Source organism: Tamandua tetradactyla, chromosome 3 (assembly GCF_023851605.1).
Source record: "Tamandua tetradactyla isolate mTamTet1 chromosome 3, mTamTet1.pri, whole genome shotgun sequence".
NCBI lineage: Eukaryota > Metazoa > Chordata > Mammalia > Pilosa > Myrmecophagidae > Tamandua > Tamandua tetradactyla.
Genome location: NC_135329.1, coordinates 30,779,309 through 30,802,474, shown reverse-complemented (window position 1 = coordinate 30,802,474; position 23,166 = coordinate 30,779,309). Strand labels below are relative to the sequence as shown.

General features: G+C 34.8%; 1 protein-coding gene across 1 annotated transcript in view; it reads left to right on the top strand.

Moving 5' to 3' along the window:
* KIF13B (kinesin family member 13B) overlaps window positions 1–23,166 on the top strand; it is a 331,605-nt gene that overhangs the window by 138,761 nt on the left and 169,678 nt on the right. The window contains exons 13-14 of the mRNA XM_077152891.1: window positions 11,293–11,427; window positions 19,768–19,898. Of these exons, the coding sequence (XP_077009006.1) occupies window positions 11,293–11,427; window positions 19,768–19,898 (266 nt within the window). The remainder of the gene's footprint in view (window positions 1–11,292; window positions 11,428–19,767; window positions 19,899–23,166) is intronic.

Sequence of the window (23,166 nt, the reverse complement as noted above, 5' to 3'; positions counted from 1 at the left end):
GGTATCTATATAATGCATAAGAATAATCTTCAGAATGACCTCTTGATTGTATTTAAAATCTCTCAGCCATTTAAACTGTTTTTAAAAATATTTTTATTGTGAACTATCCACGCATGTACTATCCAACCATATTATACGATCATTGGCTCACGATATCATCTCACAGTTGTGTATTCATCACTTGGTCATTTTTAAAACATTTGTATCACTCCAGAAAAAGAAATAAAAAGAAAAAAAAATATTTTTTTTGCATACATTGCATACTGCTTACCTCTCCCTTTCATTGTCCCATAGTGTTTCAGTCTACTCAATTTTTACCCTTTATCTCTGCCTATTATTTATTTTTTTATCCTTTTTTAAAAACTCATCTGTCCATACCCTGGATAAAAGGAGCATCAGACACAAGATTTTCACCATCACATGGTCACATTGTAAAAGCTATATAATTATACAGTCTGCTTCAAGAATCAGGGCTACTGGAGCACAGTTCAACAGTCTAGCTGCTCCAGTACACCGGCAAAAAAGGTATAAATACATTAAATATCTCTATGTAATATAGACAATAAATCTATATAATGCATAAGAATGACCTCTAGGACAACCTCTTGACTCTGTTTGAAATCTCTCAGCCACTGAGACTTGGTTTCATTTCTCTTCCCAAGAAGCCTTTCTCAATCCCATGATGCCGTGGCCAGGCTCATCTCTGGGAGCCAGATCCCATGTTGTAAGGGAGATTTACACCCCTGGAAGTTACATCCAACATAGGTGGGAGGGTAGTAAGTTTACCTGCAGAGGTGGTTTAGAGAGAGAGGCCACATCTGAGCAACAAAAGAAGTTTTGGGGGGTAACTCTTAGACTTAATTATAAGTAGGCGTAGCTTCTCCTTTGCAGGAATAAGTTTCATAGAGCCAAGCCCTAAGATGGTAGGTGTGACCCATCAAATTGGCAGTACCTAATGCTTGTGAGAATAGTAGGTCTTCTCCGGGTAGGGAAGTTTAATGCTTCTGCGTTTTACCCCATCCCTCAAGGGAGCTTTGCAAATAATTTTTTATCTTCTGCCCAGATTGCTCTGGGATGCATTCAGGCATTACACTAACCTGCACAAACCAATAGGCTCTCACCCCATGTTCAAGGTTCCAAGAAATTATGGTGCTTAAATAACTGACCAACCAAGTTAAATTAGAAAGTATGCTACTGAAAATATATATTTTGTACCAAATAAACATCTCTTATTTTGGTCTCCCACAGAAGTTGAAGTTTTAAAATATAGTCACTATAATCTTTTACCCTTTAGTTTGATTTAGTTTAGTCCTAATCAGATCAACTTCATTCATATCTCTAATTGCAGTCTGATGTCTTTTTCAGCTTTTTAATCAGTTGCTGTATGGGTTAATGCTCACTTTCATAACTGCAGAACTCTCGCTCTGAGTCTCAGGTGTCATACAGATGCCCGAAATTCCAGGGAATGACCAGGTTGTACACAAAGAGCTCAACATCTCAGAATTTAGAAATAACAGTTACAACTCTGGAATAGATGTGACTGCTGTAAAAGCTTAAAATGTAAGACTCTTTACAAAAGCCTTCCCCTGATAACCTGTGCCCTCGAATTCAATTCTCAGAGTTTGCACATTGTATTTAGTCCATATTAGTGAAGCATTCTAATATCTGTCTTTTTGTCCATGGCTTATTTCACTCAATATAATGTCCTCAAGGTTCATTCACCTAGTGAAAGTTCTCTTGGGGTGACTCTTAGGCATAATTTTAAGTAGGCTTATCTTCTCCTTTGTAGGAATAAGTTTCATAGGGGTGAACCCCAAGTTTGAAGGCTCAACCTATTGAATTGGTTGTCCCCACTGCTTGTGAGAATATTGGTAATGCATCAGATGGAGAATTTTGATATTTCCTCCTTAGATGAACTGTTCTTGAAATTGTACATTTCAGTACCTTATCCTTCCCAGACCCTTCATTCAATACTTGTGTCCTTCCCAGCCCTCAGGCTTAAGTGCTTCTGAGCCTTTTTTCTTTCTCTCATTGAAACAGACCTGGTCTGTTGATCATTCCCTGCTTATCAACACCCAGAAAAACCCTTTGTCTTCCAATGTGTAAAAAGTGAAAGCTGTCTTTACAGCAACATTTCTTAAAACGTATTTCTTACAGTACAACCACAAAATACTGTCTTGAGGAGAGAGTGGCAGTGTAGTTCTTTGTTCACTGAAGTTTGGGAAATTCAGAATAAACTAAATTAAATTAATTTCTTCTTTGAAAGATTTTCACAACATTTTGTAGGGTTTATTCCTAGTTCTGTAAGTCCTCCAAGCTTTGCAGCATCTTCATATAGAATCGCAACCCTCAGAGATCCCTTCTGCCAGTCCATGCTTGGGGAATCTATATGCACCTTTTTGTCCCTTAAATCATGTAATGATTTATATATATTTGTGTGTGTGTGTGTGTGTGTGTGTGTGTGTGTGTGTGTGTATTTTAATCCCCAAGTAAGTTTGTAAGTTTCTTAGGAAAAGTCCATACATTTTAGTTTTTTAACATTTGTGCTCAGCAATATTTTTAAATTGATATATTATATATTCAACTCTGGAAATCATGTCCCACGTAGAGGGAAGGGCCATGAGTTCATCTACAGAGTTGGGTTACAGAGAGAGAGAGAGAGAGAGATCAGTGGTATTTTTGAATAATTAAAAGTAGTCAAATTGGCTAATTTCAAAATCCAGAGCCATATCTGTTCTCTACTCTACCAAGCTGTCTCTTCTTCATACCTTTTATGTTCTCCTTTGGAAGCACACACTTAAGGGAAATCAAAACCTTGAGATAGGACGGGCCATGGTGGCTCAACAGGAAGATTTCTCAACTGCCCATGCAAAAAAACAAAACAAACAAACCTTGAAATAGATCAGGGATTGGCTAAACCCAGCCTGCTATTTGATTTTATAAATAATGTTTTATTGGAACATCACTGTACTCATTCATTTATTGTCTAAGGCTACTTTTGCACTATTAGAGCAGAGTTGAATAACTTTGGAAGAGACCACATGACCCAAAAAGTCTACATTATTTACTGTGTGATATTTTATGGAAAAAGTTAACTGACTCTTGACATTAGAAGTAATGTTTGGTGATATCAATAAATATAAAATTTTATCATATAATACTTTTATTTTGAGAACTCATTCCTTTTTTGCTCCTAAATATTGTACACATTTATAGATTTGTAGAGAGTTTAACATCTTCAAAGTTTTTGTGGCAAATGTAACAGTAATAGTTTTCTACCATTATACCTTTTTGCTTTAGACAAAAATTATGTCATGTTTTTACCATTATAAAATCTGAAATGACAGAAGCATACGTAGGGAAGTAGAGTAAAACAAAATTTTTTTAACAGTACTAATTTAGAGAACTATTCACTTATATATTCCTGCCTCCAGGAGAGATTTACTTAATGACCTTGATCAAATATATTTTCAGTAACGTTCATGACACATTCAATTATTATTGGTTAAGAGTTAGAGGGTCAGTATTTGGGTTGGGGGTAGTGGGAAATAACATTAATAAGACTGGCCGTTTGATAAAGGGCTTTGAATGTCTGACCAATATATTTCGGTTTTACCAATTGGTACACGAAAGATTTTAATTTATAAATGTATCATTTAATATATTTGTTCAGTACTTACCATATGCCAGATATGTTTAAGTATTTTATATACATTATGTTATTATAATCCTGTCCTTTCCCATACTCTGGCTTTAACAGACTGGATTTATCATCTTTGAGCATATATTATTTTTTGTTTGCTTTTGCCTCTATACAATTAAAATTTTTGCCTTTAAATGACATAACCACATTTCTTCTAAATCTTTTAATTATTTTCATAATAAGTATTAATTGAATCATAATAAAACCTTAGTAGAAGAAATATTTTATTACAGAATAGGAAGTGTTTATGTATAGAAAATATAGAAAGATTATTATCAAGAAAATTTAAATTAACTTTGATTCCATCACCCAGAGATAACCACTATTAAAATCTTTGTGGTTTTGTGCAGACAATTTCCGTACACAGATAGGTATCATACCAATTTGTACCATACTTTTTTTGTTTAGTATTAGTTTATGAGCATCTTCCCATGTCATTTATAGTTGTAAAGATAGGCTATTGCTGTAGCAAATGTTACTTATCATTGTGGCAATAATTCTTTAATTAGTTATCAAAAATCCCTACGTAAAAGGACCTGTTTTTCAAAAGAAATTACACAAGGTATATTAGAATTCCTTTCCTCATTTTATGGACATAGTTTATAGATCAAGGAATAATCATTTCTTGGGATTGAGTGCTGAACATTCTAATATCTAATGTTAAACTACTCAAAACTTCTGAAAGATCCTGTGTTTCTTTTTCTTTTCTTTTTATTGTAAATATGAACAAGCATGCAAATATTCTTGATATACAAACATTCTTGACATGCAAACATTCGTGTCATGATTACATTCAGTGGCTCACAATATCATCACATAGGTTGTCTATTCATCACCGTGATCGTTTTTTGAACATTTGCTGAAGAGATGTAAGATCTTTCTTTCAGCAAAAGAAAGAAAAAAGAAAAAAGAAAAAAACCTCATATGTGCCATACCCCTTACCACTTCTTTCAATGACCACTAGTATTTGTCTACTGTATTTCTTTGTTCCCCCTATTATTTGTTTATTTCTTATCCATATTTTTTTACTCATCTGTCCATGCTGTAGATAAAAGGAGCATCAGACACAAGGTTTTCGTAATTACACAGTCCCATTGCGAAAGCTATATCATTATACAGTCATTAAAGAAACATGACTGCTGAAACACAGCTCTCCAGTTTCAGGTACTTCTGAACTTATTAGACTCTAGCCAGTCTAATAGACCATAAACTGAAAAGGAGATATCTGTATAACGTGTAAGAATAAATTCTCTGAATTCATTCATTAATGTTAGTTCATATCAGTGAGACCATACAGTATTTGTCCTTTTGTTTCTGACTAATCTCATTCACCATAATGTCCTCAAGGTCCATCCACATTGTAACATGCTTTATGACTTTATTATTCTGTATTACAGCTGCATAATATTCCACTATATGTACCACAATTGCTTAGCCACTCATCTATTGATGAACATTTGGGCTGTTTCCCTCTCTTGGCAATTGTAAATAATGCTGCTATAAACATTGGGGTGCAGATGTCCATTTGTGTCCTTGCCCTCATGTCCTCTCAGTAGATACCTAGTAATGGTATTGCCAGATCATATGACACTTCTATACCTAGCTTTGTGAGGAACTGCCAAACTGCCTTTCGCAGCTGTTGTGCCATTTTTCTTTCCCACCAACAGAGAATACCATGTACCTCTTTCTTCACATACTCTCCAGCACTAGTTTTCTGTTTTTTGATAATGGCCATTCTAGTGGGTGTGAGATGATATCTCATTTTGGGTTTGATTTGCATTTGCCTAATAACCAGGGAAGTTGAGCATCTTTTCATGTGCCTTTTACCCGTTTGTATTTCCTGTTCTGAGAAGTCTCTGTTCATGTCTTTTGCCCATTTTGTAACTGGGTTGTTTGCCTTTCTGTTGTTGAGTTGAACAATCTCTTTATATATTCTGGATACTAGACCCTTATCTGATATATTGTTTCCAAATACTGACTCCCATTGTGTAGGCTGTCTTTTTACTTTCTTGACTATGTTCTTTGATGCACAAAAGTGTTTAATTTTGAGGAGTTCCCATTTATCTATTTCCTTCTTCAGTAATCGTGCTTTGGGTGTAAGGTCTAGGAAACAGCCTCCTATTATAAAATTTATAAGATATCTCCCTACATTTTCTTCTAACATTTTTATGGTCTTAGATCTAATGTTTAGGTCTTTGATCCATTTTGAGTTAATTTTTGTATAGAGTGTGAGATATGGATCCTCTTTCATTCTTTTGCATATGAATATCCAGTTCTCCAGGCTTCATTTATTGAAGAGACTGTTCAGTCCCAGGTGAGTTGGCTTAAACTCAACTCAACTCAACTTTGATAACTGCCTTATCAAAGATCAATTGTCAATAGATGAGAGGGTCTATTTCTGAACACTTTATTCAATTTCTTTGGTCATTGTATCTATCTTTATGCTAGTACCATGCCGTTTTGACCACTGAAGCTTCTTAGTACACCTTAACGTGAGGTAATGTGAGACCTCCGACTTCATTTTTCTTTCTCAGGATACATTTAGCTATTCGGGGCACCGTGCCCTTCCAGATAAATTTGGTTATTGGTTTTCTATTTCTGAAAAGTAAGTTTTTGGGCCAATTAAAAATTGGTATTGTATTGAATCTATAAATCAATTTAGGTAGAACTGACATCTTAACTATATTTAGTCTTCCAGTTCATGAACACAGTATGCCCTTCCATTTATATAGGTCTTCTGTGACTTCTTTTAGCAATTTCTTGTAATTTTCTTTGTATAGGTGTTTTGTATCCTTAGTTAAATTTATTCCTAAATATTTTATTCTTTTGGTTGCAATTGTAGATGGAATTTTTTTTCTTGATTTTCCCCTCAAATTGCTAGTGTATAGAAACACTACAGATTTTTTGAGTGTTGATCTTGTAACCTGCCACTTTGCTGTACTCATTTATTAGCTCTAGTAGTTTTGCTGTGGCTCTTTTGGGGGTTTTGACATACAGTGTCATATCATCTGCAAACAGAGTTTTACTTCTTCCTTTCCAATTTTGATGACTTGTATTTCTTTTTCTTGTCTACTTGCTTTGGCTTGAACTTCCAACACAATGTTGAATAACAATGGTGACAGTGGACATCCTTGTCTTGTTCCTGATCTTAGGGGGAAAGCTTTCAGTGTTTCCCATTGAGGGTGACGTTAGCCATGGGTTTTTCATATATTTCCTTTATGATGTTGAGGAAGGTCTCTTCTATTCCTATTCTTTGAAGTGTTTTCAACAAGAAAGGATTTGAAATTTTGTCAGATGCCTTTTCTGCATCAATAGAGATGACCATGTGGTTTTTCTACTGTTCTAGTTTGCTAGCTGCCAGAATGCAATATACCAAAAACGGAATGGCTTTTAACAAGGGGAATTTAATAAGTTGCAAGTTTACAGTTCTAAGGCTGAGAAAATGTCCCAATTAAAACAAGTCTATAGAAATGTCCAATCAAAGCCATCCAGGGAAAGATACCTTGGTTCAAGAAGGCTGATGAAGTTCAGGGTCTCTCAAGTGAGATGGCACATGGTGAACACAGTCAGGGCTTCTCTCTCGGCTAGAAGGGCACATGGCGAATACGGTATCATCTGCTAGCTTTGTCTCCTGGCTTCCTGTTTCATGAAGCTCCCTGGGAGGCGTTTTCCTTCTTCATCTCCAAAGATCGCTGGCTGGTGGACTCTCTGCTTCGTGGTGCTGCAGCATTCTCTGCTCTCTCTGAATCTCTCTGAATCTCTCATTCTCTTTTTATAGGACTTCAGAAACTAATCAAGACCCACTCAAATGGGTGGAGACATGTCATCCCCTAATCCAGTTTAACAACCATTCTTAACTAAATCACATCAATCAGGGAGATGATCTCATTACAGTTTCAAATATACAGTATTGAATAGGGATTATTCTACCTTTATGAAATGGGATTTAAATTAAAACATGGCTTTTCTTAGGGGGCATACTTCCTTTCAAACCAGCACATCCACTTTGATTCACTGATATGGAGTATTGTATTAATTGATTTTCTTAGGTTGAACCATCCTTGCATACCTGGGATGAATTCTACTTGGTAATTGTGTATAATTCTTTTAATGTGTTGCCCAATTCGATCTGCAAGAATTGTGTTGAGGACTTTTGCATCTATATTCATTAGAGAGATTGGTCTGTAGTTTTCTTTTCCTGTAGTAACTTTGGCTTTGGTATGAGGGTGATTGTATGATAACTAACTCATAGAATAAGTTAGGTAGCCTTCCTTCTCTTCAATTGTTTTTGAAGAATTTGAGCAAAATTGGTACTAATTCTTTCTTGAATTATTGGTAAAATTCACATGTGAAGCCATCTGGTCCTGGACTTTTCTTTTTTGGGGGGCTTCTTGATGACTGATTCAATTTCTTTACTTCTGTTTGGTTTGTTGAGGTCATCTATTTCTTCTTGAGTTATTTTTGGTTGTTCATGCCTTTCTAGGAAGTTGTCCATTTCATCTACATTTTCTGTTTTATTAGCATAAAGTTATTCATAGTATCGTCTCATTGCCTTCTTTATTTCTGCTGGGTCAGTGGTTATGTCTCCTTTTCCATTTCTGATTTTTATTTATTTGTATCCTCTCTCTTCTTTTTTGTCAACCTTCAATCATCAATTTTGTGGCTTTTCTCAAAGAAGCAACTCCTGGTTTTGTTGATTTTCTTGATTGTTTCCATGTTCTCAGTTTCATTTATTTCTGCTCTAATCTTTGATATTTCTTTCCTTTTGCTTACATTGGGGTTAGTTTGCTGTTCTTTCTCTAGTTCTTCCAAGTGAACAGTTAATTCTTTGATTTTAGCTCTTTCTTCTTTTTTGATATAGGCATTTAGGGCAATAAATTTCCCTCAGCATTGCCTTTACTGCATCTCATAAATTTTCATGCTGTGTTTTCATTTTTATTTGCCTTGAGATATTTACTGATTTTTCTTGTAATTTCTCCCTTGACCCGCTGGTTGTTTAAGAGTGTGTTGTTGAGCCTCCATATATTTGTGAATTATCTGGCCCTCTGCCTGTTATTGATTTCCAACTTCATCCAAAAGTGTTTTGTATGATTTCAGTCTTTTAAAATCTATTGAGACTTGCCTTGTGACCTAGTATAAGGTCTGTCCTTGAGAATGATCCATGAGCACTTGAGAAAAAGTTGTATCCTGTTGTTGTGCGGTGTAATGTTCTGTAAATATCTGTTACGTCTACGTCATTTATTGTATTGCTCAGATTCTCTGTTTCTTTATTGATCCTCTGTCTAGATGTTCTGTCCATTGATGACAGCAGGGAATTGAAGTCTGCAACTATTATGGTAGCTGTGCCTGTTTCTCTTTTCAGTGTTTGCCTCATGTATTTTGGAGTACTCTGGCTTAGCGCATAAATATTAACGATTGTTATGTCTTCTTGTTGAATTGTTCCTTTTATTGATACATAGTGTCGTTCTTTGTCCCTTTTAATTGTTTTGTATTTGAATACTAATTTTTCAGATATTAGTAAAGCTACTCTTGCTCTTTTCTGATTGTTGTTAGCATGAAATAGCTTTTCCCAACCTTTCACTTTCAACCCATGTTTGTCCTTGTGTCTAAAATGCGTCTCCTGAAGACAGCATGTAGATGGGTCTGTTTTTTAATCCATTTTCCTGGTCCTGGGGTCTGAAGTCCTTGAGGGAGGGATTCTGTCTGAGCTGGGTCCCACCCCTCTCCTGGGGCGGGCACAATATCAGGGAATTAATTCCTTTCACTTGACCGACCTTTGCCTCAGACAAGCTCAATTCCGCCCTTGCCTGGGGCAGTTGGAGCCTGAGAAGACTTGAGGTTCTATATAATGAGTAGTTAAATGGTAGAAACAAAGCAAAAAAAAATAAAAATCCTTTTTGTAGCAGGGAGCTTGGGTTTGTTAAACAAGAGTTTAAGTTGGTATGTTGCTCTATGTATCTCCCTGTTCTATGTGTACCTCCTATCTCCCCTTTTTTTAGGATGCAGCCATTTTCAAGTATTTTGTGCGTCTGATCCAAAAAACCTGTTTTGTTTTGTTTTGTTTCTGTCAGCACTGCCCTTTCTGTGCCGAGGCAAAAGCTCCTAATAACATTAGCTCTTATTCAAGGTTTATGTGAGCTGGGGGTCCATTTTCAGTAGTGAGAATTTGTTAATTAATTCTGCAAGTGGAGCTTGGTAGAGCTAGCTAAGCCCCTGATGCTAGTAAAGTCTCTTAACTTTTCCCTCCACGAACCAGGCTGCTCCATGGTTTGGGGGACTTACAGTTCTATGCTGAATCGCACCTGGTCCAGCTTCTGCAGACTCGTGGATGCTTTGTGTCTGGTCACTTATGTAGCCCCAGCAGTTGTTCTGTACTGTTCCTGGCTATTTACTAGTTCTGGGGGGTGAACTAAATTCCACACCTCACTAAGCTGCCATCTAGGAACTTCCTATGATTGTCCCCTTGATTTCTACCCCTGTGTTTCTTTTGTTAAAAAAGAAACTTGATTGAAAGGCCCAGGACCAAAATATCCTTTTCCTTACTTTTGTAGTAGTTTATTTCTAGGTGGGTATTGACTGAATTGCAGTGACATATAAATTGGGATGATATGCTTAAATGTAGCAAAATTCTGAGGCTTTATTTTAATTATATTGCAAACTTAGTGTGTTACTCTACCAAAATGACTTACCTACAATAATCTCTTGCCTTTCTCCAGAATGAAAAGTCTTTTGTGACTGACTCATTACTGCTTTATCTTTATGTATTGTCAAAGATACCCTACTCTGTTTTGATTTATACACCCTAATCATAGAGCATTGAATTGTCCCATGTATTCTTTTAATACATACATTCATATGTATATGAGGCAGGTAGGCATAAAAAAAAGCAAGGCTTATATTCTTATAAAAATAGTGCTTGAATGCGTATGTAAGTTTTATTTTGATGAATTCACTATTTTTTTTTCTATTATCAAACTTACTGTGTTTGGTGCTAAAACCATCACAGTGAATAAGATAGAATCCATGGCCTTGAATGGATCCCAGTCTGGTGTGATGGAAAATGGTCATGTAAACCAAGTATGAGAACAAATATGCTTCATGTAAGAAGAAGAGATGTGCAAAATCCCGTAAACTAAGAGAGCATTTGTGGCACTTTTAGGGACTTTGGAAGATGTTCCATATGACTGCAGTTCAGGGTTTGAAAGTAGGAGGACAGGAATTGATGATGGATATATGGGCCAGATTGAAGGACCTCATATATTTTGTTAAGGTATTTGTCTTTAATACTGACTTGTGTAGTCACTGAATTCAAGGTGTCAGATTTTTTTTGAAGAATGAAACTCGGAAACTCAATAATGTACTTGGTTGTTATTTGTAATGTGCTTTATTTTTCAAAATATAAGAGTTTTGAGTATGTAGAAATACATAATATAGTTTGGAAAGGAGAAAAATATAATCATCTATAATACCATATCTGAAGGTAGTATAACTGAATAGTAATGTTATTTAATAAGTATTCTAATATGAGATGTTTTATATCTTGCTACCTCAATAGCTGTGCCATTAATCCTTCTCTAATATATTGACAGGAGCGACAGAAACAACTTGAGAGCCTTGGAATATCACTTCAGTCTTCTGGAATTAAAGTTGGGGATAATAAATGTTTCCTTGTTAATCTGAATGCTGATCCTGCTCTCAATGAACTTCTTGTTTACTATTTAAAGGTGAAGTAATATGCTTTGCTAGTACTTTCCTGACATAGAATAGAACTTTGCAGTATTTTTTTTAAACTTGGGGAACTATGCATATTCACAAAACAGCTATTTGTTTTTATTTGAATAATTGAAGTTGGACTATAGAAAATCTTGGATTTCTGGGATAAGTTTTCTTTTTTAGTTTTTGATTTGTGTTATTAAATCTAGTGATATAAAAAATAATAAATTCTGATATTACTTCCAAAATAATAATTATCTTAGCTACTATTATTTAATGTGATTATACCAAAGAATTAAATAGGTAACTTTAAAGCTTAACAGATAACTTTTGAAAGTTAAATGGTTCATTTAGTTTGTTGACTAATATTTTTGTGGTTTATATATATTTATATATTTCCTCTTATAAACATATACGAGACATATGTTTATGACAGGAAATGTTTATAGACCATTCTTAAGACTGCTTTTTTTAAAATTTGTTTTTCCTGTGATTCTTAGGAAAATATAAAAGTTTGGATTATTAACCAACCACAAAAAAGGAGAGTAGGTCAATTAGAGATTGAGAGGGTCAATGTATAGAATGGAAACAAAACAAATACTGGCATACTTTGAATTCTGTAAATTAAGGGACATATTAGGAAAATAGGAGACAACTGTAGAATGAGCATGAAGTCTGATTCAAGCCTCAGATTATGAGCGGTGCTCAAAAATTGCCTCTGACAAATGCAGAGCATAAATTAATTTTACAATGGACTGTACTATATAACACTATATAATTAATCTAATATAATTGGGTTAATAGATATTAGGAGGAAGTATTTTTTCTTTTAACAAAATCTATATATGTGAGTTTAAACAGGGTGACTCAGCAACATAAAGATAATAAGCAGATAAAATTGAAACAGATTTAAGATTAGAAAATTACGTGATTTCCTTTCTAAAAAGATTGAGGAATTCACCACACAATGGCCAGTTTCCCAGTTTTTATGGAAGATATCCTGGAATAATTACTTTTGTTATTTTCAAGTCCCCTTTATTAATCAGAATAACAAAACATATCTTGTTATGTTGTGAGTTACAGAAGCTTTTAATATATACCATGATGTGTGTGTTTCTAAGATATTGTGGTATATTGGGAGTAACACTGGATAAGGAAGGAGATGACCTGTTTCTCATTTAGTGCCATTACTTGACAGAAATTTGATCTTAGTCAAGATTTTTGCCCCCTCTAATCCATAGTTTTTTCCTCTGTATATGGGAGTTATTTTTGTCTTGCTACTGCCCAGGATTCTCATGAAGATTAAATGATATTAGATATATGAAAGTGCTTTATAACAAGAGGCACTATACAAACATAATATTCCACGTATCCCTTTCTCATTTGATACTTTGTGGTTCCTTGTATGTGGGCCATCCTTGTATATTAAAAAATGATGTATTATAACACCATTTACCATGCTTCAAAGTAATATTGGCAGCATTCATGTTAGAATATCAGCTATAGACGAATGTTTAGGAGAGATATACTATTAGAATAGGACTCAAATATTTTGCCCTTTTTGTTTGTCAGAAGTATGAATTCTTTTTCTTCCTGATGTCATGTAGTTCAAATTGAAAGACACAAAACAAGAAAAAGCATTGATTCATATTTATTCCTTCACTAAAAAATTAAACAAAGAAACTGTTTATAAAGACTTTTGGAAAGTAGTCAAAATATTTCTGGTCATCTCGGTGGAGGTGTTTGGATTTTGTTTCATACTGTGTGGTCAACCCTGTTCTGGCAGAGTCTGAGGCACTGTGTTGATTTCTTGTCTGCCCAATCTAACCCCATGATAAGCATATATATTCATGACAAAGCACATTCAAAAGGGTGGTCTCAGTCCAAGAACTGTTTTTGCTTTAGTAAAGTGATACCATGATGTGGGATGGAGGAATTTGGAGGCAGAGCAGTTTTTATTTCTTGCCTTCACATTTTCAAATCAATTCAGATGCTAGGCGGATGACTAAACATCTTTGGTTGAATTTACTAACCCCATTTGTAAAATGAGGGAACTGGATTAAATTATCTCTAAAGTTCTTTTAAACTCCATTGTATGGTTTCATTACTCTTCCAGATTAGACTCTTTCATTTATTTTTTCTGTCTAAAACTGGCAGAAGCAAGGTATTTTGGCCAAGTCATAGAAAACAACTCAATAATTTTGTATCTAATTTGAATATGCAGGTGGTCCTTGCTTTCAAGGTTCTGATAAGCACAACTTTCAATTATTAAAAAATCCATTTCCCACAACACAGTTAAAATTTCAGTGACCTTTCATGTGTGAGTGATGTAAGCTTTGCTGCAAGTTTTTCATTCTACAACTCAGTGCATATTTAACAGATGTTCATCAAGATCTGTGTCCACTCAAGTTACTTCTTTCAAAATCTCATGATTGGTCACTGCACATCTGTTACTCAGTTCATCCACAAACAAAGCATGTAGTTGAAATGCTTCCTTGTCTGTCTTTCAGTAATAAGCTCACGTGACATTTTACAAAATGTCAAAATTCTCAAAAGAGAATTGGCCAGCAAAAACGAAAGTACCCCAAAGCAATGAAAAGTGATAACACTGCAAGTGAAATTTTAATAGAACATGATAGAGTTAAGATTAGCTGACTGCAGAAATTCTGATACTGCCACCATTGATGAGATTCCAAATATATAGCCAAAGGCACTTAATGAAGGTGAGTTTAAATCAATACAGATAAGGAAAGTGGTTGACGATGTCTCCAACGAAGTGACACCAGGAAAGAACTCCTTAAAGTTACATTTGGAGATATTTCATGACATTGAAAGCACAAGGGAAACTTAGAAGCCTGGCTGTTGACCAAGGCATGAAAAGAAATGCTCATTCCATATTGTAAATTATATGTTGAGAAGAAGACAGACACTATTCAAACTACTCTTAACATTTTGCAAAGAAATAAGACTTTAATTTTCAATGATTGTTTTAAATTATCAGTAATTATCTATTATAATATAGTACTATTAATTTTGCTGTTTTTTTCATTGCTATACGTATATAACATAGAGTTCTTGATATGTTGACAAACATTTTTAAAGTTCTTAGAATAATAATAACTTTTTCCATTGATTATTAAAAATGTTTCTATGCCTTCAAATTGCATGGTCATTTTTACAGTCCTGCACTATCATGCAAAGTGAGGAGGTTCCTGGAGAATTATACTAGCAGAAGCCAACCTTACAGTGGGAAGAGCTCCTCTCTCCCTTCCTTGATGAAAGCATCATGCTACTAATGCACTTTTCTTGTAAAAAAAAATTATAAAAATAGATTAAAAAAAATAGGACAGATTAGCCCCCAAATTTTAACACACAGAGATGACCACAGTTAATATTTTTTATTAATATTGGCTATATTCCTATATGAATGTGTTTGGATTTATACAGCTACATATGTATTTTTTTATTTATGGGGTGGGTCCATAGCATGATGGATTTCAATAACCCCTTTGAATTATCCACCAAATCTTTCAGGAGATCTATCATACTTATGCAATTCTGGATCAAACTTTTTTCATAAATCACCTTCCTAATGGAAAGCAAGGGTGATTCTCAAGGATATGAGGGAAAGTATAAACATGTGATAAATGTAAAAGCACATCTTGTAGCATAGCACCAATTGAAAGGAAATTTCTTTTTTAGTCTTTGCCAGTATTTATTGTCACTGACTGAGGTAGACATGAATGGCAAGGAGAGCAGTGTTTATGGAGCATTGGGCTAATCTTCAAGGAACCAAGATGAGTAAGACACGGTTTTGGCATTTCAGTAGTTCTTGCATTTCAGTATTCAAAATTTTAAAAGAAAGTTTCTTTTCCTTCTTTCCTCAACTCCATTTAGAAAGATATCTTCAGAGTCTTGGTTCTGGTAAACCAGTGTAACTTTATTAAAGAAATTTGATTATTTAGATAGGTAAAAGGTAATTGCACTGGGACTTTGCTTACCTTTTCAGAGACTACTGATAGGCAGAACTACATAGGCTGTACTGATGTGCTACTTTTTCTGCTTTTGAGATGGGAAAAGAACCATCCTCTCCTTGATTCTTTTAGGGCATAGCTGATGAGAGGGTTCTCAAAAGAGCCACATACATAGTTAATTTAGAAAGGAGAGAAGGCACAGTAAATTTGTAGAGCAGTTAATGAATCATTGGCAGTGAAATGAAATATAAATGAGTGAAAAAAGAAGATAAAGTTATTCCTATCCTTTAATTTATTTGAGATTTTTATATTGTATTTTCTGTTTGCTAAAATTTTCCCTAAAAGTAATATACTTTAGAATCATACTTATGTATCACGGAAAGAGACTAAGAAGCCATCCCTGATTAACCTAATTTTGTTTTGATTACTTTGTACTTTCATAGCATTTAGGTATTCGTTAGTTAATCTACTGATCCATGATAAGTTTTTTCCCTTCTCTTTATTTCTTCACTTAGAGCACAGTAAGAACTCATCAAAAGCTTATTGACTAATAGTTTAAATGTCAAACAGTAGGCTTTGGCAGAGTTGAGCTTTTAGAATTCAGTATTTGAAATTCCTGTGAATGCATCCAAATCACAACAGATGAGGGAAATTTAAGATGTGATTTATAGTGTTTATAATGTTTAAGTTGTTATTCATAATGTAAATTCTCTGAATTGGGACTGTTGTTTCTCCACACTGACTCATGTCCATATAAAAGGTGCTCACTATTATTTGTTGAATAGATGAATACTCCTTCTAGATATTTGCATGTTTAAGTTAGTCATGTGTCTCTGATGATTTTTATTTCAGCCTTGTCAACAGATATCTAGCATCCATTATGTGTTGTGCACGTTGCTTGTTGCTGTAGAAGTATAAATGTCCTATATAAGTTGCTACCTTAGAGGAGGGAGGAACATTTGTTAAATAGTAAATTGTGGTACTGACTCTTATGTGTGATCAGGGTTCAGAAAAGGGAATTAGTATTGGCTAACAATGAGAAAGAGCTTCATATAGAAGATGAAGAAGTTTAAGAATAGGTCTTGAATGATACTCTATGAATTTAGATGAAGGCAAGAGAGACATTCAGGCCAAGAGGACAAGAGCAAGGACAGAGATGTGGAAATGAATTTGCCTGCAATCTAGGACTATAGTAGTGAAAGTTGGTTCTACTCAAATTTCAGTCTAGAGTATAGTTCAAGCCTTTCTCCATCTCCATTTTTCAAGGACAGAAGTTATTCCAAAGGTACAATTAGGATTCCTTGCTAGGATTTTTCCTTTGAAGAAGAAAGGGATTATTTACATAGAGCTGGCCTAGGGCAAATGCTTTGGTGATTTTTTTTTCTTCTTTTAGTGATTTTTGACCCTTTTTTTCTTTGAACTCCCTTTTTCCCTCTTGGAACTTCTCTCCACATTGTTGTTGACATTATATGTTAGTGAAGAAAGATTACAGATGGGAAATGGAGTCAGGCATAGAATAGATTCTTTAGCCTGCTTGCGAAATTTAGGTAAGATTGCTTCTAGTTTATACCAGTTAAATCCTGTTCTCCAGGTTATGAAACTACAGTATTAGCTGGGAAATTTCAACTAATAATGAGGAGTAGATATTTGCTTGGAGTGTTCTCTGTATTATGTATATCCTTTGGAAATCTAGATGGATATCATGGGACAGTTCTAGATCTAGCTCTTGGCTTCCTTGGAAACATCACTGCTGTATAGTCAAGTGAATGCAGAGATATATATAGCACGTTTGAGGGTGGAAGACAGTAAATCCCCAGAAAAGGTTAAATAGAAATGTTAGAGAGGAAGAGGCTTTCTGATGGAATTGAGATCCCAGAAGAGGTGGTAAGAATTATAACCCAGAATACCTTTAGAACAGTTACCTGCAAAGACCAGCAGAGAATCACCTCCATTTGGGTCTGAAGGGAATGGCAAGGAGAATGATTTCTTTTTTGTTTATACTTATTTAATACTTTCAATGTGCTAGGCCAATTTTATTTCATTAAAAAAAATTTTTTTTTCAGGCCTATTTTAAGTACTGGGAATACAGTAGGGAACAAGACAGGCTAATTCTCTGCTCTTATGGAGTTTCTATTCTAGTTGTAGAGGTGGAAAATAAACCCACAGTCAGGGTTATAAAAAGTATTAAAGTAGGAGTATATGATAATTGAGTATGTGGCTATTTCATATTGTGAGTTCTGGAACTCCTGTGTGAGAAGCTGAATGTAAATGATAAATAACTACCAATATCAAGATAAGAGGAATAACATTTCAGATAGAGGAAATAGTAAAAGGCACTGGGATAGAAATAATCTGTGTGTGTCCTAAGAACAGATAAAGGGCTGATGTAGATGAACATACTCCATGAATGGGAGAGTGGTAGGATCTAGAATAAGAGAAGCTGGCAGAAGTCAGATTGCAGGGAGTTTGTAAACCTGAGTGAAAATTTGGATTTTATTAGAAGTTCAAAAGGAAGCCACTAAAGGAGATCACATGATCTGCTTTATTTCTTAAAAAAGATCTCTGGCTGCTATGGTAGGGGTGGATTATAACCTTGGGAAAATAGAAGTGATAACATATAGGAAGCTCCTTCATTTACCAAAGAAACAGATAATGATGGGTGAGACCTTGATGTGATAGTGAAGGTGGAGAAAAATAAACTAATTTTTGATGTTTCAGAAGTAGAGTCTAAAGGATTACTGATTGATATGTGAGTGGAGGGAGCTGATAAGGGAGAGAGAGGACTTGAGGATAATGTTTAAGGTTTTTAGTTGAGTAAGTGCATGGGGGTATTGCCATAATTATTGGAGCAGGGAATAGAACTTTATTGAGGGATGGGGGCCCACTGCAAGAGTCCTGTTTTGGCTCTGTTTTGAAATGTTTTTAGATACCTAAGGAGTGCCAGCTAGGCTAAGTAGGTAAGAAATAATGGTAACTGAGACTAGGATGGTGGTAGTAGACCTAAGAAAAGTAGAACTCAAGCCTGTAGTTCCTACAGGTGATAGACCTTTAGTTTATAAAGAGACAGTACTTAAAGCCATAGGACAGGATGAGATCATCTAGGTTATTGGTCTGCAAACTATGCTGCACAGACCAATTTGAGCTCCCTGCTCATTTCTGTATAACCTGGGAGGTAAAAATGGTTTTTACATTTTTAAATGCTGAAAAAAAGATTAAAAGAAGAATAATATTTTGGACATGTGAAAATTATATGAAGCTCAAATTTCAGAGTTCATAATAAAGCATTTTTTTGTGTATGCTCTGTGGCGGGGTCACATTTCATTGTTTTTCCATGTGAGTATCCCATTATTGCAGCACCATTTGTTGAATTTTTATTTGTTTTTTGTTTTTGCTTGTTTGTTTTTGGGGAAGTGCATGATCCAGGAATTGAACCTGCGTCTCCTGCATGGCAAGCCAGAATTCTACCACTGAATTACCCTTGCATCCCCCCCCCCCCATAATAAAGTGTTTTAGATGGTAGCCACACTCATTTTATGTATTGTCTTGCTGCTTTTGCATTATAGCGGTAGCAGAATTGAGTAGTTGTGTATAACCCTCAAAGCCTAAAATACTTACTATCTGACCTTTAGTTTAGGTGTGTTAAAAGAGAAGGTAGCTAAGGAACACATTCCAGGGCATATCAACATTTTAAAAAGTCATGTCTGGGCAGTCACATGTTTAAGTACACAAGAGTGAGCTCAGTTTTTATGGTCACAATTTCTTTATTAAGAATAGATGAGATACTTGCTAAGTGTGAGGGTCATAATTCGGGTTTCAAGAATAGAGTAGATGGGGCACTTAAAAAAAGAAGAACATGTCTATTATATCTTTTAGGAGATGTTTTAGGAAGACCATGAAATTCATAAAATAATTTCAGTTTTTTAAAAATCTCATATTTATTTAGCTAGCTTTTATCTTTGCAGTTGACTCATCTTGATTAAGACCAGGTAAGTGGTAAATACAACTTCAGTAACTATCTGAAATATTCATACCAGTATATTTCATACATCATTGATACATGGCTCATGCTCTGAGGGTGGTATAAAATATTTTGAGTCAAGATTTCCATGGAAGATAATGACTGTAGTATAGACGGAAATATAAAATTATACTTTTAAGTTTAAAAAACAACTCAATGCAGCGGATTATTTCTTATACGGAAACATAACTTGCAAAGTGAATTTAGAAAAAGCCCAGGATTCCCTCTACGTCTCCAGTTTGCTTTAAAAGTATTTTGGCTAAGCTAATGGATCAATATAAAAGGGTTCAGAGTAGATGATTTCAGTGTAGGTCCATGTAAGACTACAATATTAACCAGTGAATTTGATTCTTTCTTAGGAACATACATTGATAGGGTCAGCAAATTCCCAAGATATCCAGCTATGTGGAATGGGAATTCTTCCTGAACATTGTATTATAGATATCACATCAGAAGGCCAGGTTGTATTGACTCCTCAGAAGAACACCAGGTAATGTGCTTTAATTAGTGTTAATATTACTAATGTTTAAAAATAAGAAAGTACACTAGTGGAAGGTAGAATAAGAGACATTGGCCCTTTTATTTGCTTTTATTTATTTATTTGTTTGTTCGTTTTTTGGTGCATGTTGGGAATTGAACCTGGGTCTCCTGCATGGAAGGCAAGCATTCTAGCACTGAACCACCTGTATACCCTGTTTGCTTTTAGGTTCACTTAATTAGCATTGAGTTACCAAGCCCTTTATATCTAAATTTTAAATTTCTCCTAAACCTATCCTTTCCTCTCTAACCTACTGCCATGGCCTTATTTAGGTTCTCTTCAAATCTTGATTGGAACACCTGTCAATACCCTGGTCTTCCTTCTGGTTCGTTTAGCACAAAACCAGATGTCTTTCTCCTGTTTTTTTTTTCATAATCTCTAAGTGATCTTTGTGAAAAGAAAAAAAAAGATCCACTGACATCCCTCTTTCTACCACTAAACTTTTTTAAAAGATTAAATCCAAATCTTTTAGTAAGGCGTACAGGCTCTTTTCCTTTATTTTACCTCTGTTTACTTCTCTACCCTGTCTCTCACAACAGCATCCCTCTTTATATCTCCTATATCTTTGCATCTGCCATTCCTTGGCCTTCTTGCTCCCATTTGACCTTCAGAATTAAATTTTGGCATTAACTACTATGGGATTGAAATGAAGTGCCCCTGGTCTATATTCTCAATGCTCCTTATGCTTCTCATTATCTTAACACTTCATATTGCATTTTTAAGGGCTCTTACCCTTTGTCACTCTACTAGACTGTGAACTCCTTGAGAGCAAGGACATTTCTTTTTTATCTTTCTATCTCTGGCACCTAATGCAAGCCTAGTACATCTTAAGGGCTTAATATGTAGTGAAGAAATGAAGAAACACAGCATCATGTAAATTAAATGTTTGTTAATTTGTTTTCTTAAGTGGTAAATCTTAACTACCCTGTTTACTGACAGTGGTTAACTGAGTCATATTGCTCTTCCTAATGTTGACACATAAAATCATTACATATCAAAAAAATCATTTATAATACTGCTGATTTCATCTATAAATATCGGGAAGCTCTCAAGCTTATGGTGAAGGACACAAGTGAGAAAGACATAAAGGATAGCCCCTGACATCCAGTAGCTGACATGGAACACACAACTAGGTCATGTTACTCTCTTTTTAGGTGTTAATCTCAAGGAATACCAACCTCAGACTAAGTTACTATAACTGAGACCATGACAAAATAGATAAAGCAGGCCATTTAATAATTTTATTAAAGCACAGGCCAAAATAAGGTCACTGCGCCACCTACAAAAAGCTAAACACCACCTCTGTTGGCCAAAGTTGAGTGAGTATTACTTAGTGAAATATCTAGTCATAGAATTACTCTCACTTTCTGACAGTATCCAATATATAGTAAACTCCTACTTTCTTAGATCCTTTACCAAATAATTTAATGAAAGCCCAAACCCTGTAATAAATTCTATCTGGCATCCTCTTACGAGACATCCCATGATTCCTCATAGTGTGTTTTCTCCCCAATTATCAAGTAATAAACCTAACTTGTTCAATTACAAGTATGTTCCTGGTAAGTTTTTTTGTTATTGTGAAATATAACATATACAAAAAAGCAATACATTTCAAAGTACATTTTAATAAGTAGCTATAGAACAGATTTCAAACTTTAGTATGGGTTATAGTTCCCCAATTTTAGGTTTTTCATTCTAGCTGCTTCAACACACTGGAGACTAAAAAGAAATATTGATATAACGATTCAGCAGTAGTACTTATTTGTAAAATCCTAACTTCTCTGTTATAACTCCTCCTTCTCCTTTGATCCTTCTCCCTGTCTTTGGGTATGTTTGGGTTATGCCCATTCTAATTTTTTTCATGTTGAAAAGGGCTATCAACAATATATAAATGGAACTGGCTGATGTTTTTGGAGAGACTGTCACCTCTGAGTTTCAGGACTTACGTGGCCTAGTTTGTGGTAGTTTTGACTTGAGGATATCGACATAAGTTGTCCAAAATTCTGATTTCCACTTCAAAGCTTTAAGTTTTTCATTGACAACAAATATTGTCAGTAGTTCTTGAAGTTACAGGCTCACTGTTCATTTTTGGGAAAATGCCTCTGTCAAATACTTAAAGAAACCAGTTTGTATATCTTTTTCTTAAGATCATCATCATACTTTGTTATGCAGCAGAGGTGCTTCTTGTGTACTTCTCTCTTTTTTTTTCCCCTTTTATAAAAGCAGTTTTATTGAGAAATACTCACATACCATACAGTCCATCCAAAGTGCACAGTTAGTGGCATTTAGTATATTCACAGTTTTTCATTCATCACCATATTCAATTTTAGAACATTTTCATTACTCCAGAAATAAAAAGCCCATACCCCTTTTCAGTTATCTCTCAATCCTCTATCCTTCCCCAGCCCTACATAATTACAAATTTATTTCTGTCTCTGTTGGTTTAATTGTTTGTATACATTTTATAAAATGGAATCATATAATATGTAGTACTTTGTGTCTGGTTTCTTTTACTTAGCAATACTATTTTAAAAATTATTTTAATTTTATTTAATTAAAGATGTTATACGTTTATAGAAAAGTTATGTAAAAATGCAGTGTTTCCATATACCCCCCTGTTGTTGACACTTTGCATTACTTTTGTTATAATTGATAAAATAATATTAAACTAGTACTCTTAACTCTACAGTCTGTAGATTACAATAGGTGTATTTTTGTCCCATACTACACTTGTATAAGTGCTTGTGCTTTGGGTGTAAAGCCTAAGAAACTATTGCCTAACTCAAGGTCTTAAGATGCTTCTTTCCATTTTCTTCTAGGAGTTTTATAGTACTGTCTCTTACATTTAGGTCTTTGATCTATTGTGAGTTAAATTTTGTATATGGTGTGAGATAGAGGTCCTCATTCATCCCTTTGCATATGGATTTCTAGTTCTCCCTGCACCATTTGTAAGAGACCATTCTTTCCCAACTGAATGGACTTGATAGTCTTGTCAGAACTCAATTGGGAGAGAGGTGGGGCAAGATGGCCGCATAGTGAGGTGTGAAATTTAGTTCATCCTCCAGGGCATCTAGTAAATAGCCAGGAACTTTATGAAACAACTGCTGGGGGGGACATCAATGACCACAAACACGTTCTACACCAGTCTGGAACAGGTGGAAGGGCTGAGATCCCTTCACGAAGCTATATTCATGCTTTATTATTTATTTTTACTGTTTTT